The following is a 19,198-nucleotide window of genomic DNA, read 5'->3' on the forward strand; positions in this document are numbered from 1 at the left end:
GTCTAATTTGCGAGGCAAAGGCAATCATTCAAACGGGACAAGACCAATGATAATTTATGAAATAAGAGGCATTCTGCTGAAAGACGTTGAGTATAGCATCTCATTTAATTCTTACAATGCTAATTAGGTGTCATTAGCCCTATTTTACAAGTGAGGAAACTCAAGGGGGTGAATAACTTACACATGGCTGGTAAGCGGTGGAAGGCAGTTTTTAGTTTGGATCTGACTCTGTGGGAGCGGTAAGCACAAGTGGAAGCAGGGTCCAAGTATACAGACAAATTTGGATCCAAGCTTGCGGTTTAAGCTGGGCGTGAAGAAACAGGCTTGGGCTGCAGTTTGGATCAGGAGCCCAGGCTCTGGCAAAGTTCCACATTCACCCTACTGCAGCAGCACCAAAAGCTAATAAATAAGCAAGGCACAGCAGATGCAGACAGCTGTAATAGAAGGTAAGTATTCTGCTTAGCTAGGTTTGTAACACTGCCACCACATTGTACCAAAGCATCAAGGATAAACATGCAAATGCAACGGAATTTGACTGTTAGACCTCTGCACTGGAACGGAGACAGTGCTCCAACGTGGGTAATCAGTCACCTTTTCTATAAGATACTTGTTACATACCAAGCGTTGGAAGAGCTAATAAAGATCCTTCTCTTCACTTGGCTTATTTAAGGAGCCCGCCCTAGGCACTATGAGGAAAGAGCTTGGTGATCTCACAATACTCCTTCAAAAGGTAAACAACCTTGGGCTTCCAATACCTTCCTTTTCCTTCATCAAATGGCAAGGGTGCATTGAACAGAAAATTTCATTCTCACTCTGCTTAAGACACGTTAATGCACTTAGTTCAACACAGCTATTTCAGAACTAAGGCCTATAAGCAATATGTATCAGTAAGGGCTAATCATCGTGGCTATTAGAGCAGGTTAGGATTCCACAAGGCGCTGTCCTGTTGAGTTGGACCAGGTAGGCTGCATTGTTAAGCTCAAGTAATTTGCATCTTCTAAGTTAACAAGGAACCTAGGTCCATAGAGTAAGTGACACTCAAGTGACAGAGTGAGTCGATGAAAGAGGGTCCAGAATTTTGATCTCCCAGTTCCCAGTTTGTCCTTTTTCTTCCCTATCCAGATTTTAATATTAGACTTGAATAATAAGCAATCCTAATGTGAACAGGCATAGGGTAAAACTAAAGTTACTAATATTAGATATATGATAAACCCATTTTAGGGTAGACCCTCTGTTTTGAATTCAACAGTAAATGGGAGTTGAAAAGGCTGGTATTAGGAAGTGAGCAATTCAAAGAACGTGACAACCAGCTCACTAATTAAATAAGCAACCTAATACACACCACAGCATCTGATGAAAAACAGTACTTTTTAATAAAGTAATTTTATAAGGAACAATACTGTGCAAAACCTACACTATTTTAACCTAGGAGCAAAGGTGATACCATACTGGATTTTATTTTAAAAACACTATTTGATTCATAATGCTCTTCCTACTCCTTAGATGTAAGCCCCAGTATAAATTATAAAATTGGTTCAGTCTTTATGATATAAACTACCTGTTCCCAAGCTGCAACGAATGCAGTAGGAAATAAGAAGCGAGACTATCATCACTGAGGTGGCTGCATACGGATCCTTAAGGTGTAGTCATGACTTTGTCGTGCGGTTATTTGGGATTAGAAATTCCGATTCCTGCTGTAGTTAAAGTAAACTAAACCCAGCAAGCCTGGTAGGGTTAATTGAATGGGAAAGACTTGGTTTCTTATTTGAGAGGAAGTGAATGAACAGGAACTCTCAACTGCTGGTAAGGCTGTAAATCAATACACTCACTTTTGGACAGCAATACATCTCACAGACTAGAAGATTCGCATTCTCCGTAACCCAACAATTATACTTGTAGATATACACCCTGAAGACACTCTTCTACATGTTTGTAAGAATTCTCACTGCAAACATGTTTGTAGCAGCAAAATTCTGAAAACAAGTATTTTAAAAATGGATACATTGCAACACAGCAATTAAAATGGAATTAGAGCTACATGCATCAGCAGAAATTTGAGACATGTTGAGTGAAAAATCGCAAGTTGAAAAAAATGAATATGAGACTTTAAAATATACAAAATATTACATGTTTACAAAATCATTAGTAAAAGTAAACTACAAGAGAATGATAACTAAAATTCAGAAAAGTGTCTACCTGAGGAGAGGGGCAGGGAAGTAAGCTGTGGGAGGGTTAGACAGGGCTGCAATCCTCTCTGTAGGTGTTTATCTGATGCAAATTGACATCAGATGAACTGATAAAGCAAGTGGTATATACATTTTTTTAATTGACACAATTTTTCTGTATGTTTGAAATCTTAAATAACCAAAAAAAAAACGTATGTGGGTGTGTAGTACGGAGTGAGGGAGGAGGGGGGTTTGCTGTCTCCAAATTAAGCCTTCTAAGATTAACAAATAGCTCTAAAACTTGTGATGCCAAGCCATCAGTTTAGAGATGTGACTAATCTCATGACACAGATCATCCCAAAAGTCTGAAAGCTGCACCACAGCTATAACATTCCTCTACGTCAGAATTAGTCATTTAAAAAGTAAATTATTTTTGGACTTACGAAGGCAGAATAGGAACCTTTAGGCCTCACTATGCCATAGAAAAACTGACTTAACAATATAGGGTCCAGAAAAACCTGTATGAGAACTCCAGAAACCAGGTAGGAAGTCACAGTACCCCCAGACAATCTCAAAGCCAAGAGCAGTACATTTAAATGAGTAAGAAAAGCTGTTTTATTTCAACCACCTCAACCCTCCCTCAAGCCACCTTGTAGCTTCACCCTGAGGAGGGATAAGAGAGGACTAGAACAATTGTCCAATGTTCTAGGCTTTGGGGGGCCGCTCAAAAGGCTGATTTCAGTCTGACTTGGCTTAAAGCACACCTTTGGATGCCTGGGGGCCACCAAGAACAAGAGAGCTCACGGGACTGTTGCAGCGCCAGAGAACTTGCAGTACCTCAGACACCAAACAGAGCAAGACTACCATCTCCTGGAAAAGAAACTGCTAAACCTGGTGTTGGGGTGGAGGGTTGAGAGGGGATACACGCACAAGTATAGCGATACACAACCCCGTAAAAGGTCTGAGAATCTCTAGCTGGGATGATTGGTGGATATTCCCCAGTACCAAGCAGTCTGTAAAGACAGGCAGAGGTACCTGTTTTTCCAAATACAAAAATCAGAACAAAAAATAACAAGTCACATAAAGAAACAGGAAGCATGGCCCAAAGAAACAAATCTCTATTAAACTGACCAAATAGAAATGGAGATCTATGAATTACTTTGCAAGCTGAAATAATCACCGTAATAATCATAAATAATCATCTTAATAATCAGTGTGCTACAATACACAAAATTAGGAAAACAATGCATGAGTAAAATGAGGACCCAACATTTAGAAACTGTAAATTCACTAGAGGATCAACATCAGACTTGATCAAGCAGAAGAATCAGTGTACTGGAAAACAGTTCAACAAGAAACAAACAAAAAAAAAAGAATGAACAAGAAAGCCTAAGGGACTTATGGGACAAATTAAGTGGACCAATACATATTAGAAGCCAGTCTGAAAAGGCTACATACAGTATGATTCCAAAATCTAACATTCTAGAAAAGGCAAGAGAATGGAGAGTAAAAAGGTCAGTCATCACTTCGGTTGAGGGGAGGAAGATGAGTAGGCAGAGCACAGGATTTTTAGGGCAGTGAAACGACTCTGTATGATATAATGGTGGATACATATCATTATACACTTGTCCAAACCTACAGTATGTACAATACCAAGAGTAAACACTAATTAATGTGAACTATGGACTTACAGTGATACTGGTGTGTCAATGTATACTCACCAATTATAACAGATTCACCACTCTGATGGGGGATGTTGATAACGCGGGAGGCTATGCATGTGTGGGGACTAGGTATACCAGAAATCTTTGTACTTTCTGCCTTCATTTTTCCTGTGAACCTAAAACCACTTTAAAACATAAATTTTTTTTAAGGCTTCAAACAATAATCCAACTTTACACTCCAAGGAACAAGGGGAAAAAAGAACTAAACCCAAAGTTATCAGAAGGAAGGAAATAATAAAAATTAGAACAGAAACAAAATAGAGAATACAAAAGATACAAATTCAATAAATGCCTAGCTACAGTAAGAGAAAAAGGATTCAACATAAATCAGAAATCAAAGGAGATATTACAGCTGATGCAGAAAGGGATGAGACTATAATGAACAACTGTATGCCAACAAATTGGATAACCTAGAAGGAACGGATAAATCTAAATGTGCAAACCTACGAAGAGTGAATTGTGAAGAAAATAAAAATCTGAACAGATCTACAACTAGTAAGGAGATTGAATCAATCATCAAAAACTTCCCAACAAAGAAAAGCCCAGGACCAGACGGCTTCATGAAAGCAGTCTACCTAACATTTAAAGAAGAATCAATACCAGTCCTCCTCAAACTCTTCCAAAAAACCTGAAGAGGGAATACTTCGAAACTCATTCTATGAAGTCAGCACTGTCCTGATACCAAAATCGTACGAAGATGTAAGAAAACTACAGACCAATATACCTGATGAATATTGATATAAAAGCCCTCAAAAAAATACTAGCAAACTGAATCCAACAGCACATCAAAAGAATTACCCATTATGAATTCCTAGATTCCTAGAATACAAGAATGGTTCAACGTATGAAAATCAATCAGTGTAATGTACCACATTATCAGGATGGAGGACAAAACCCATGATTATCTCAATTGATAGAGAAAAAGCACTTGACAAAATTCAACACCTATTCATGATTTGAAAAACTTTCAACAAAATAGGAACAGAAGGAAATTACTTCAACATAATAAAAGCTACATGTGAAAATCCACAGCTAACATCGTACCAAAGGGTGAAAAACTGAAAGCTTCCCAAGAGCTTGCCTTTTTAAGGTAACTTGAGTATATATTTAAATTCACATGTGACAATGATATTCATCCAGAAAATATCTGCGTTTTAAACACATTTGTGAATCCAGATGAAAGCAATAAATAGGTCAGTGACAAGAAGTCCAGATATTAAGAGAACTGACTATGTTCAAAACAGGAAAGGAAGACAAACAGAAAAGTGAGGTTAAGGAAGAATATCTGGATAGATGAATAAGTTCTTGAACAAAGAAAAGACGATCTATCGTAATACATTTAAAGGTTCCTCCAACTGCAAAGTTAAAAGTTTCCACACAAATCTTACATAACAGTTTTGAAATCTATAAAAGTTTATTTCATTTTAATGTGTGAAGTTAAGTCAACACGAGATTTTTGTGTAAAGACAAAGACTTTTTTTCTTTTAAGACTTTTAGCCTAATGTAGTTTAAAGTATAGCCACAATTTAAAGATGCTGAAAAGTGGAACTAGGTAAGATTCTGCTAGTGCTCTTCATTTCAGGAGGTAGTTCTCATTACCTAAAGAGTTAAACAGGAGCCATATTTGCTGGCCATGTTTTATTTGTCCTTTTTTTCCCTTCAAACAGGATAATCAAAGATACAGACGGTACTCAATAAAATAGATGAAACAAATTCTAAGAGACTGCAATGCCACATGCTACATTTAACCTAATTTTATTCATGCTTGCCTTGGGATGGGGAATAGATCATTCAGTAAAAACATACAGTAAAAACAAAATATGTCTTATCATGTACAACTTTTAAACTACAATAATGATGTACCTTAATTACTTCCATGCACACAAGTCTAACATTACAGGTTTTTTTTTTTTAAAAATAAACACAATTAAGACTTCTAGGAGCATTTGATAATAAAGTAATTCCTAATTTTTCTTTGTAGATAGATCAAGCACCTCCAAAATACAAATTCCTATACACAGTGAGCGCTTTACTTAAAATGAATACTTAAGTAAATTAAGTACGTGGACAGCCTTAGGATAAGCTGACATTATATATTCAGCTAAGTAGGCAACAAACCATAGTGCCAAATGGAAAAAGTGTATTTGCAAATAAATTTCAAAAACTAAGTTAACATTTTATAATTAAATACAGAAAATATACTGATTTGCTAAAATAAATAAGATGTGACGTAGGAATACTTCACTATAAAGAATGCATACCAGGACATTTATAAACGGTGAGTGAATCTTATTAAGAATAGTTTACTACATTAAACGCTGGCTAAATAGAAGTGCGTACTGTGAAGCACTATGGGTGGTATATGTTTCGCCACATACTTCTGTTACCTTGAGGTAGATAACACATGTGTACCAAATTCGGCATTCATTTTCAGTTGCTGCTGGTATCATGTGTTTTTAAGAAATGTGTACAGTATGAAAAACTTGAAAATACTCATGAATGAAAAATGTTTTAGGAAAAAAATAGATATTTTCATGCAATTATGTACAGTCTCACTGTGTAAATTTCAAGGCAAGATTTTTGTTTCCTGTAAAACAGATCATTGTTCTATGAGAGAATGTATTTTTACTTGTCTTAGTGCATTTCTTTCGTCTTCTCCTGCATTGCATTATTTTGCTCTATTCTTTATTTTTGTGTGCAAACGACATGCCAGTTAAAATGAAAACCATCTCACATGTAGGAAAAAAGTCTGGATTTTAAAAACCAAGAATAAAATCCTTTCTAAATGACACCATCTGATTCAAGTAAAAAAATGACTTAAAACACTAGTAATAAAAAGACAAAACACTTTTCATGAAGAATACAAAGAGAAATGTCTGCTGAGTGTTTTAGTTCAGATGTTTCAGAATGCTGCTGTATGTTTTATGAGGAATCTGAGGGGAAGATTTCATAGCAGAAGGTGTTAATGTGGCCTGTATCGACTTAAGTGGTGACCCAACTGGACTGTGAAACTGCGGGATACCTATGGATTCAAGCTGCTTGTTAAAGAGGAACTCCCCACTGTTGTTCAGAAATCCTTCCTCATTTCCTCTCTCCCCAAGCTTCCCATCCTCTACCGGCTCAGTTTCTAGCATCTCGGTATCTTCTTTCCTGCTAAAGAACTTGTCCAAGTAACTGGTGTAAGTGTTTTCCTTTTCAATTTGCTCATCCTTCCTTACCTCACAACAAAACTGATTTATAAGAAAACAGTCCTCCCTACCACCCACAAACTGGCTATCCCAAGAAGACTGGTACAGGGCTCCTAACTGAGCCAAATTCGCCATTCCTTTTTCCTGTTTTTCTCGGCTTACTGACTTTGATATCAAACTTTTCAATTCTAGTTGGGACACTGAGCTATTCAAGTCATTTAATTTGTCAACAACATCAGTAGGCTCATGTTGTGAGCTAAGCTGAATAGTTCCTGCAATAAAGGAATCAAAGTCAAACCCCTGATTCTTCTCCCTTTCTTTTTCAGTCAGTTGCTGTGATGCTTCCTCCAGAGCTATCTGGGCTTTAACCAACCCATTCCTTTCACATTTTGACTTGCCTCTCTTATCAGATTTTTCTTTGCTTTGTTCCTTCCAATTGGAAAGATCTATAATAAGCTTCGGTTCATAGTAATGATTAACTTCACTCTCTCTCCAAACTAAGTTATCTAAATATGATGACGACCTCATTTTGTAGTTACAAGTATGGCTACACTCCAGATCACAATATTTGTTTTCATGATGATCTGGGTACTGCCAACAAGGCTCAGTAGAGTAATTGGTGTCAAAAGCCGGATCCTCCAAATACTTTTCACGATCTCCATCCAAATATTTTCGAGGATCAACTTGTACTTCTTCTTCATCAGTGACATCAGACAGAGCTCTTGGGTCAAGCTGAACTTCATCAATGTCAAAGTTATTATGTATAGGCCAATCATGCTCTGAAAACTGACAGTCATGGTACCTGAAAAAAAAAAATTATACATTAGTATTAGTCTAGGTGATTTCACTTTCAAATTCACTGAGCGCCTTTTAGGTCAAAGCACCGTGCTCGTTAGGTCTATGAGGGGATAACAGGAGTGTAAGTTATGAGCTTTCCTCCAGGAACTTATAATCTTAATGGATATGTAAGCTCTGTTACTATAGAAAGCAGTACGAAGCAATATTCGGTAATTACCAATGTAGTATATAAGTACACAAACTACACGTAAACATCTGAATGGCTGGCATGTCTAATAGTTCAATTTCAACACTGGCCATAAAATGCAGATCTCTAATCTCAATCAGGTGTCTTACAGATTTTCACTTTACTGGTAGTAAGGCAAACTAGAAGAAAGCTTGCTGGAACTCATCAGCATGAAGAGAAAAAAAAACCAAAACCAAAACAAAAAAAAACCCACTCTCCATATATATGTGCTACTGAATGTGGTATCCTCTTACTGACACATTACAGCAAGGTGACCACACCATGCCCAAGCAGAGGCAGACTGAAACACACATGAAAACACTGGGAGTTGGGGAGGAGGAAATAGAAAAGAGACCGGATGACTTAACTAAGTATGATAGAAAATGTGGAGACTGGAAGACATCTGGGCATGTGAAGAAAGAACTATACACAGATGGTAGGAATGTTCATACTGAGAAAAAAATAACTGGTTGGCAGATGTATGTAAACAAACTCACAAATACCTCAACGTTTGAGGAGTAGAAAATGCAACAAGTAAACAAATTTCAACATTAACTACTTCCTGTTTCAAAGTAGCATTTAACTTTTCTCATTATGTATATCCTAAGCAGTAACAATTAAATATTAAATTACATAAAGGCTATTCAAAGATAGCAGTACATTTAGCAGAAATTCAAAAAATCCATTACTAAATTTTTAAGACTTCTATATTATCTTACCACAAACAATTTAAAAATAAAACTCACATTATGGATTATTGAAAATAAAATATTTTTCTAACTTAGGATCAATTTACCTTTCCCAGTTATAAATGTGACTATGAGTTTCATCCATAAGCAAAATATCATCAACTTCATCTTCAATATGAAAAGGATGACTTGAAATTGGCTCATCCATTGGAAAAGAATAAATGCTCATGTAAGGATGGGAAAGCGCTTCTTCTGCTGTCAATCGATCCATGGGGCTAAATGTCAAAATTTGTTCCAGGAAATCCAGTGCTGCAAAAGAGAGAAACAAAACACCTTAAATATACCAGAGGTCCACCAACCCATAAAGGGAAAAAGGGGATTATACAATTAAAAAGTAAGTTAAATGTGTCAGAGAAATAAAACTAATTTGCTTGATTTGTAGATTAAAAAGAAAAGACGATGTGTCCAACACACTTTGTAAATATTCTTTCAGGCTAAGCTCCTTACCCAGCCTGAACTACACTGGCACAGTGTCACCAGCCCTATACCACCACACCACCACACACTTGTATGCCTTATGATTTACACCAATCTGCAACTGAATCATTTCCACCTTCCACTTTCTCTGTTCCCTAGCCATAGAATACAGATGAAAGCTAGATGCAAAATCGCATGTCTATCTGGCTCACTACAAATTCATACTGTGGAATTTCCATTTGGCCTTTGCTATTGCTCAGCAATGTTCCACACCATCTATCTGTGCTCTCAATCTTCTGTATCATTCTCAACAGATAAACCCACTTCACGTTTATCTCAATCCCTATTTCTTTACTATGGTCTGTCACACATCTATTTATCCTTACCTTCTGTCTCAAAGGAAAAGCTAGCTAGCCTTTCTCTCTAAAACAATCTGTACTCTAGAAAGACCCTATTCTCAATTCCCAATATCTTATTAACATGAAAAATAGCTGACATTTTTATAGCCATTTATATTTTACAAAGTGCTTTGACATACATTATCTCATTCAATCCTCAAATCAGTCCAGTAAAGTAATAAAGAGAAGAAACCCAAAGCTCACTGTTATTCATACCTGTCAGTGTCCCAGGGCTGAGGTTCCTTCCTTTGCTCCCCCTTTTCCCACTCCGATTATACTACCCCAATCTAGGAAGTCATTTCATTATGTATCAAGCTGTTCTTGGTTCTCCTGCAAAAGTGTCAGTCTTAGAGTATCCCTTGCCTTGAGACACATGGGCCCTGGTCTAAGGCACAGTTATGGATGGCTGACCCAGCACAATCACAATTCTCAGAGGGATGGAGGATACATATCTAGTTACACATGAGGAATTTCCTCTAAAATCCCTAACATTTGGACACTGTAGGCAGCAGGTAGAAAAAGGCAAAGGTAATAAAGAAAGTAGTCAGGCTGAGCTCCCAAGTATATGCAAATATAGAACATCTCCATCTTTGCTGAAAATTCTACTAGACAGCACTGCTCTAGAGGAAATTGGCCTATTTACTACAATGGCACTGAAGTATGCTAAGATACGGAAATAAGTGGTAAACTATAGAGAAAGGAAGGATGAAAAGCATGGAGGGAAATTTAAAAAAAAAAGGGTATTCATCTAAAGACACTAACCAGAGTAGGGTTCCTAGGAGTCTTAATGTGTTAATTCATATGTACTTAATCTTGTTTGCTTTCTCCTTCTGAAGATCATGAATAGAATATGAGAAAACAACATGTATTATTCTTTGCCTCAGAAGGTACTCTGCCCAAAAATAAAACTACAGTGTTTATCAAGAAGAAATTGGTGTTGGGGGGTGGGGGTGAGGGGGGGTGGTATAGCACAGTGGGAGAGTGCACGCCTAGCATGCATGAGTTTCTGGGTTCAATCCCCCAGTATCTCCATTAATTAAGAAATTGGTTGTAGAGCAGATCTATGTAATAAATCTTTAGTCTCAGAAACTTTAAACATCTGCATTTCACTTGCATGTGAGCACAGTTCTGCTGCCTGTGAACACCAAGGATCTTTGCTCAATGGTTAATTTAATGAGTCTATTACTAAAGACATTCATTCAACACATTATGAACAAATCCCAGCCATCAGCCAAATATCTGGATTGGCTCTCAGATGACTAAGTCATGGTCCTCACCCCAATGAGGGTAGAGAAAAAGATGATTCAGTGTAATCAGATCACAAATGCCTCAACAGCAATGTCCTCTATCACTAGCTTGCCTCTTTTGATAAGACCCAGCAACGGTGACAATGACTCCAAAGCCAACCAGGTTATCCCTGAGCACTCTCAACTTGGCTAAGCAGGGTCATACCAGTAGAGGGTCCTCCCTATCCCACCTCTAGATTCTGATTTAATAATCTGCATTTTTAAAGAGCTCCCACAGATGCTCTGAGGTATAGTCAAGTGCTATGTGACTGCTGCTCAGTTATGAAAAGGGATGTCATGACAGTGGCTACAAGGTTAGGAGCAAGAAAGCCATCAGCGTATTCACTGATTGTGAAGATAGTCCAAAAGACTGGTTAGAAATGGAGACCTATTGAAAAGGAAGCTTGCAAAACTGGTTGAAATTAAATACAGTTGCTTCCTTTTCATTCAGGCATTTACTATATGAGTTCCAGGCATATGTGAGGGGGGAATAAAAAGATAATGTCATCACGGTTTTGCCATTCGGTGCCTATTTCTCAAAACACTTGCTACTTCAAAATATTTAGATATACACTAACCTGCACCATGTACAATGAGAAGAGTGGGTGATGCAAATAATGTATGTATAAATAAGAGAAAAGGTTTAAAATGTTTAGGAAACTAAATTCCCCTAACTTTGTGATTCATGAAAGAACCATACAATCCTGGCAGGGATGTAGCTAAATACAGTATAATTCCTAAAGATATAAGACACAATCAACTTTTAAGACAGATATTTTTCATGTCTAATGCTCTTCTTCTAAAAAAAAAGTCATCTTATTACAGATAACTACTACAAGAGTTAGACTTTTGTATCTTATTTGTATCAAGAAGTCCTAAAGATATGTCTATTTTGAGATATGAAATTATCTGCTTTAATGGTCAACTGAGTTTTTACTCTCTTTTTAAGTTTTTTTTGGGGGGGTGGAGGTAATTAGGTATATTTATTTTTAAAGGCAGTACTGGGGATTGAATCCAGGACCTTGTGCATGCTAAATATGCACTCTACCATTTGAGCTATACCCTCTCCTCTCCAAGTTCCTACTACTTTCAAGTTTGCACAAACTCTCACATTTAGCACCTAATATTCCTAATACCAATCCTCAAACTTTTATGTTAACAAGTTTGCTCATGTGGAGTTTCGATCTTTCTTCCACCTCTTCCTTGCCCTGAAACCTTCGATTTTCCCTCACTCAATTCACTCTTTCATAGCTAAATCACGTTCGTATTCATACCCACACTTACCATATAACCCCCACAGAACCCCATTCCAGCTTAGTGAGAGCCAGTGATTCAATATGCTTACCTATAGTAGACAATCAGAGGTGTAAGCTGGAAAAGTAGATGGAGTTAGAACCAGGAGGGAGAGGTATAATTTCTAGAATCTGGAAAATTATTCAGAGCAAAGACACAGATCCCAGCCTAAATGCCAGGCCAGAAAAGGGAATGCAAAATCTGAAGCTTTAGGCATGGCTTAAGGGTCTGAAGACTACTTGGGAGAATGCTGCATATAAAGAGTAAAAAGCTAAAGCTTCCCTACACAGATCCCACTTACACACAAACACACCATTACATGATGGTTACTTCTGAGTCACAATACCTTCTCGACTAATTCCTGGAAGCAGCTGAGTTAAAGGTTTGTGTGGCTCAGTCATGTCATTTCTAATGTAAACTGGAATTACGCTGAGAAGCTCCTGACGATCTTCCTCATGTACAACAGGAATAGATTCTAAAATCAGCTGCATTTGTTCAAGTTCATGTGCACCTGAGTTAGATTAAAAAAACACCAAATACAACATAAATAAACACATTTCTCAATGCTTACTTATTTGGCAATAAACACTCTAAAGCTAAGGAAGATAAATATTGTAATGACTGCTGGGGGGAATATAGTTTTAACTGAATCATTAATCAGCAGCTTTCATTGCTTTGAATACCTTCAATCAGCTCAAAAAACGTATCTATTTCAATTTCTGCTCACTGATATGTTTGTTTCAGCTGCTTTGTTTCCATAAGAAACTGACCTGTAGTCTGGCCTCATATTAAGGTACCATAAAAGTAGTGAAAAAAACAATTAACTGGGATTTAAAAGACCTGGATACTAGTCTTAACTGTACCACTAATTAACTCACTATAAATTTGAGAATACTCAACATGGTGATGAGTTGATTTCACTATCAATAAAATAGAGGCTTGGACTTGATTTGTGGAACAGTTTTATAGGTATGTGTTAGGCTCAGTTAACATTTCAGGACCACTATTAAAGAAATAAAAGGGAAATTTTAAGCTAAATGGGCAACTAAAATTTAGAAAAAACTGTTCAGTTTACTTTTCTACTGATTTCTAGAAATTCATTCAACATTCAAATTTTCAGAGTGCCTACTATGAGCAAGGCACTATAGAATACAGCTGTGAAAAAACAAAATAGACCAAGTTCCCAATTGATGGAGCTCACAATCTAGTGGAGGAAGACAGTAACTGCAAACATTTATGTCAAATGGTGACAAATACTGTGAAGAAAAAAAAGCTAAGAGGGAGAGAGAGCATGCTGGGGGTAGGGCTGTTAGTTTACAGAGGATCACCAAGAAAAGCCTCACTGAGAAGCTGAAAATTAAGGAAGTTAGGGAACACATCACACATTTACACGGAGGAAGGGAGTTCTAGGAAGATGAGAAAAGGCCCAAAGGCCAAGAGGAGAGAAGGGGCTTGGTGTGTCCAAGAAACAATAATTGGGCAAGTGTAGCTGAGGTAGAGTGGCTTGGGGAAGAGACAGGAGATGAGATCAGAGTGGCACCAGAACACAAAGGGTTTGCTTTATCCTGAATTTGATAAGAAGCCATTATAGAGTTTTGAACAGAGAAATGACATAATCTGATTAATGTTTTAAGAGAACTACTATGGCTGCTATGTGGTAACTAGACCACAGACAGCAAAGGTAAGCAGGAAAGCCAGTTAGAAGGTCGTACAAGAAACCAGGAGAGGTATAATGGTTTACTGAACTGAGAAGAGGAGACAGGCAGGGACAGAGATACTAACAAGCGGTTAGATCCAGGATATATTTTGCAGAAAGACTCTGCAAGATTTATACAAGAGAAATGGAAGATGCCAAGATTCTGGCCTGAGCAACTAAGTGGATCTGGTTTACTAAGATAAGGAAGACAGCATAAAGAAAAAGCATGAAGGAGAAATATCAGGAGTTCAGTTTGGGGTAGGTTAAATTTCAGATGTAATTAGACATCCAAGTGGAGTTACTAAGTAAGACAAAATTTAAGGCCAGAACATTAACTACAGGTTAAAAATACACAGATTACCAATGAATGCTTAGCCCTCGCCTTTTATTGCTGTTAATTTGAGGCCTGTAATAATAAAACACTTGGCTCTCCCTCATGCTGCGTCTACTGAATGGTTCACAAACCTACCCAAAAGGCTTCAGAAGGGAACTACAACTGGAACTTTTTCAAATCATTTCACAAACAATTTCCTTTAGTTAAATGTTTAAAGTTTGCAAGGGTTTTAAGATAAAAATTATGTTATTTAGAGGGTTTTTTTGAAATCCATCTTAACTAAATTCTCTCTCACATACTTCTTTAGACTCTCTCATAGCACCAAACGCAGCAAAAAACTTGGTTGTTTCTAAAACGTCCCAGTAGTCAGGCAACAGGATACGGCAGTTCAAGCAACAGGATTGACAAGGGACAAAGGAAGAATTATTACATTTTCAACAACAGCTAAAAAATTTCACCAGGAAGTGACAAACTCTGACAGAACCAGGCCACTTGGGTATCACTTAACACAGATAACTAACAAGTATTATGGGTCTACAATATACAAACTTATGTTTAAGAAATAAGATATATACAAAAGAACACTAGAATTTTGACTACATTCATTGAGAGAACAATTCAGTGAATATGTGAATAAGTTTTCTCAATTTTTAAATATTAAAAATACCACTTTATCTTTTCACTTTAATATTCTAGACTACAATAAATTGTTTTCAATCTTATATATATATCTTGCTCCATAAATAACATGCAAAATTACTTCTCTCTGGGATAATTTTTCCCCCATATATTTTAAAATTTCTTACCTGCGAAGAGTGTTTTACCAGTCAGCATTTCAGCAAAGATGCAGCCTGCAGCCCACATGTCAATGGCTTTAGTATAATTATTAGGAGAAAGTAAAAGACGTGGAGATCTGTACCATTTAGTAACCAATCCTTCAGAAAGATGACCCTGAAAAAGAAACAAAAATATACTTTTTACTTTAGCTGAATAAAAGTACATAGAACTTGATTCAAGAAAGAATCCTTAGTTTAAAAACAAGCCATAATTGTGAAATCCTAAAACCACTAATAGTGTTGGTTTCTATGCCTATTTTCAAGGCTCTTGGTACTTCTGGGGCCGAATGGAGGTTCAACTCCCCTTAGAATGTACCATGTATAAAATGATGTTCATATGAAGTCTGTTGACCAAAGTATACTGTAAGGATTTAGTGTTAACTCTAGACCACATATTTAAGACATGTTTCAGAAAAGGAGTTATTTTTCACTTCCAGTCTCAAATTAATTAAGGAGCAGGTATGCTTTAAATCAATAAGAGAAAGGTAAGAGGTACTATTCACAAAGCAGTGCCAGCCTCCTAACTGACAACCCAGGGGACTTGTCTTTACTACATACTCCATTCCTAATCAGTTTTACTACTTTACATTTATGAAGTATTTGACAAAAACAGTTATACATATACTGCCTTATTTCATCCTCAAAACTGTGAGATTGTGACAGTAGATATTAACACTGAGATTAGAGAATCTGCTCAAGGTCAGATAGCTTAGTTGGGTATAGAGACGGAACTCAATTTTAGATACTGTAACTCCTAGTTCAGTGTTCTATCCACAATACTTCACTGCTATCCATAAAAAGGACGTGATCATCTATTTAATTTTGGTACTCAGTTTCTAAGCTAGTTTTTAAAAATATTGTTATATTCAATGCGAGATGATACATGTGAATGAAAAGATTTGTTTCAGACATGTGCCATGGGAAGCCAAGCAAGCACAGCTCCTAGAGATGCTTTACAACCAAAGCAGGTCCATTTTTATATTGTAACCATCACAGACTCACATATGATTTCATCTGAAAACGAAAAGACCAGAGTTCGGCTCAGAAAATAGTATTAACTCCTTATATAAAGGCAAGCTGTTATCTAAGGCAAACTTACTATGAATCCTTTTGGCTATCCTTCTTGCCTATTTTATCTTTATGCAAATAAGACTTCAAACTAAATGAAGTTTGCCTAAACAAGGCATAACACAATAATTCAAATGGACATAAAAAAGGCATAAAAGTATAAACAGAACCCCCTATTACCTTCAGAGAGTACCACTTTCTGCTCTAAACAAATTAGAATATAACCTACTTTTAAAATTTTATTTGCGGGGGGGGGGGGTGGTGGTGGTGGTTAGGTTTGTTTGTTTGTTTGTTCGTTCATTCATTCTAATGGAGGTGCTAGGAATTGAATCCAGGACCTTTTGCATGCTAAGCACACACCCTATCTTTGAGCTATACCCTCCCTTTCCCTACTTTAACATAAGGGAGAATTTCAGTCATAATAAAGAAGCATACAGTTTTAGGAATTTGTATTTAATTAGGCTCCCACTCCACCTTCATTTTAAACACAGAGAGATTGTGAATGAAAAAAAGGTACTATGTAAAATTTAATACAATTAACTAAAAATTCTGCCACAACACACAAAGGAAATATAAATACCTACCCCTAATGTGTATCAGTTTAAAGGTCTGCCTCAGCTGACTTTCCACGTACCTTATGGGAATAATGGGGATCCATGATCCGTGCAAGACCAAAGTCACCTATCTTCAGCACCAAGTCTTCAGTATTAATAAAAAGATTAGCTGGTTTGAGATCTCTGTGCAGTACGTTTGCTGAGTGAATGTATTTGAGCCCACGTAGCAGCTGATACATGAAAAGCCTGGCATGCTCTTCCAGTAAAGGGCCCTGCTCCAGCACATTAGCCAAGTCTGTCTCCATGTACTCCTGAACAATGTAAACACTGTTCAGTTCGGTAAGAGAGCCCACATCATCTGTTAACTGGCTTCCACTAGGACCAAGAATTTCAAACACCTTCACAATGTTATCATGGTCGAGTCTTCTAATAATTTTGATTTCACGTAGAGCATGTTTGACACTCTGGGGATCAGTAAGGACAATTTTCTTGATGGCTACTCTTTTGTCACAGTCATTGTCTACAGCAGAAAAAACCAAGCCATTGCCTCCACAACCCAATGGTTTTAAGTCCATATACCTAGAGCCTAGATCAAAACCATGAATGTTCATGAGACTTTCAAATTTCTCTGCCATTGTGAAACCCTTACTATTGCCTTTTCCTTTCGAATTGTTGAACTTGTGTAAACAAGCAAGAAAACTGGCATCAAAAGGAAAGATCTTTCAAAAAGGGAGAAGAAAAATAATTTTGCTTCCACAGCAAGATGGTTTCTTGACGTTCATTGCATATGCCAACCAGGCCCGTTGAGTTCCCCTTAGAATTAAAGCTCAAAAAGCTCTACTCATACTGAGAATTAAAAAGATTGCAGTACTCATAGTTCAAGAAAGGGGCAGCAACTCTGCAGACATTTAAAGAAAACACTCAAGAAACCCAAACGGAATGAAATGACATACTATGCACTCAGATTTACTGTGCTGAAGGATTTAACATTTAACAAAAATGTGAATAAATATGCACACAACAGGCTTCTATGAACATTCTCCTCACAGTGCAGATACATTCAGTGTTGGACTGGTCCTGAGCAGCATCATTCTAAGGTGCTGGTAAGCACTATTTCCGTTTTGCTTCTTTTCCTTTGTTGCTGTATATTTCAACAGGAAGCCCTGGCGGCTGTTGGTTAACAGATGTCTTTTGTTAGTGATCAGGTGGCTCCAGCTCACCACAATCACAATCAAAGCTACCGTCCATCTTACTCTGATACAACCTGGGGGATGAGAAAAAAGAAGGCAAAGAGTCACCACTGTAGGAAATGCTCTTTTACACAACTTTGTAAAATGACACAAACTGGGCGTTTAGCTATAGGCTACTACTGGTACATTAAACTTATTTATTTATAGTCACTAAATAGAAAGACCACTCTCAATCAAAAATAGCTATCCATGTTGTAAGCAATTCGCATGTGTTGGCTCAGATTCCAGAGCCTACCACACTAGATTCTTTATATTATTTAGGTCATTAGGTTGTATAATTTCTTAAATGTCAAGGTGCAAAGGAAGGTTCATAATATTTTTATGGAATTCTTTAGAATTTTTTGAGGGGTAAAACATTAGTAACATGTCTCTTAAAAAATTATAAACCTGCGATGTGTTAGTTCGTTAAAGAACATGTTTACTGATGAACTCTGCCTGTCAGTATCTCATGAACAAAAATCTAGCTGTACAAAGAAGAAATATGCCAAGCATGTTCTTAAATTTACAAAGAAGTGAACTTAAACAGTGAATAAACCTATGAAAAGATGTTTGACTTCACTGATAATCAGAAAAATCAAATTACTTCATAAAGAAAACATTTCAGATTGGAAAAACATTTTAAAAGAGTCTTAACTGTTCCTATCAAGTTTGGGGTGGAATGTGGAAAAACAAGAACTTTCATACAGTATCTGTGGGAGTTTAAATTAGTAACAGAACATCAAAGAGCAATTTGGCATACATAAATGCATAAGTGAATAAATATCATACCTATGACTTGGCATTTTCTTCAAGGAAAACTCCCTAAAGAAATGCTTGCAAATGAACATACAAATGTTCATTTTTTTTATAATGGCAAAATATCAAAAACAGCTTAAACCTTCATCAAAAAGAGAATGAGTTATATTCATATAGTGAACCACTTACTATATAATAGTAAAAATGAACAGAAATGTCAAAATCACCAAATATACACTACATTTCAAAAGCAAACTGCAGATAGAAATGTGGATGCTGAAACCAGGTGTATCAGGTGGATAAAAATGCAAAATAATGCTATTTCAGGGGGCATACATATGTAGCAAAAGTATAAAAAATTTAAGTTGATAAATAACAATTCATGATAATAGTTACCTTGAGGAATGAAGGAAGGGATAAGAATCAAGGTAGGGTTACACAGTATGTTTCCACTGTATCTTTAATGTGTTATTTCTTTTAA

General features: G+C 36.8%; 1 protein-coding gene and 1 long non-coding RNA gene across 4 annotated transcripts in view; one reads left to right on the forward strand and one right to left on the reverse strand.

The window, feature by feature from the left end:
* Positions 1-19,198, forward strand: part of LOC140696789 (uncharacterized) — a 65,948-nt gene that overhangs the window by 11,046 nt on the left and 35,704 nt on the right. The gene's annotated exons all lie outside the window — the stretch shown is intronic.
* MAPK6 (mitogen-activated protein kinase 6) overlaps positions 5,629-19,198 on the reverse strand; it is a 28,056-nt gene continuing 14,486 nt past the window's right edge. For all 3 annotated transcript variants that reach the window (XM_072962413.1, XM_006208334.4, XM_031672770.2), the window contains exons 2-6: positions 16,813-17,996; positions 15,081-15,225; positions 12,591-12,755; positions 8,898-9,099; positions 5,629-7,879 (exon numbers count right to left, since the gene is read on the reverse strand). In XM_072962413.1, the coding sequence (XP_072818514.1) occupies positions 6,778-7,879; positions 8,898-9,099; positions 12,591-12,755; positions 15,081-15,225; positions 16,813-17,367 (2,169 nt within the window). In that variant the 5' untranslated portion in view covers positions 17,368-17,996 and the 3' untranslated portion in view covers positions 5,629-6,777. The remainder of the gene's footprint in view (positions 7,880-8,897; positions 9,100-12,590; positions 12,756-15,080; positions 15,226-16,812; positions 17,997-19,198) is intronic.

This window comes from Vicugna pacos, chromosome 6 (genome assembly GCF_048564905.1).
Source record: "Vicugna pacos chromosome 6, VicPac4, whole genome shotgun sequence".
In the NCBI taxonomy this organism is placed as follows: domain Eukaryota; kingdom Metazoa; phylum Chordata; class Mammalia; order Artiodactyla; family Camelidae; genus Vicugna; species Vicugna pacos.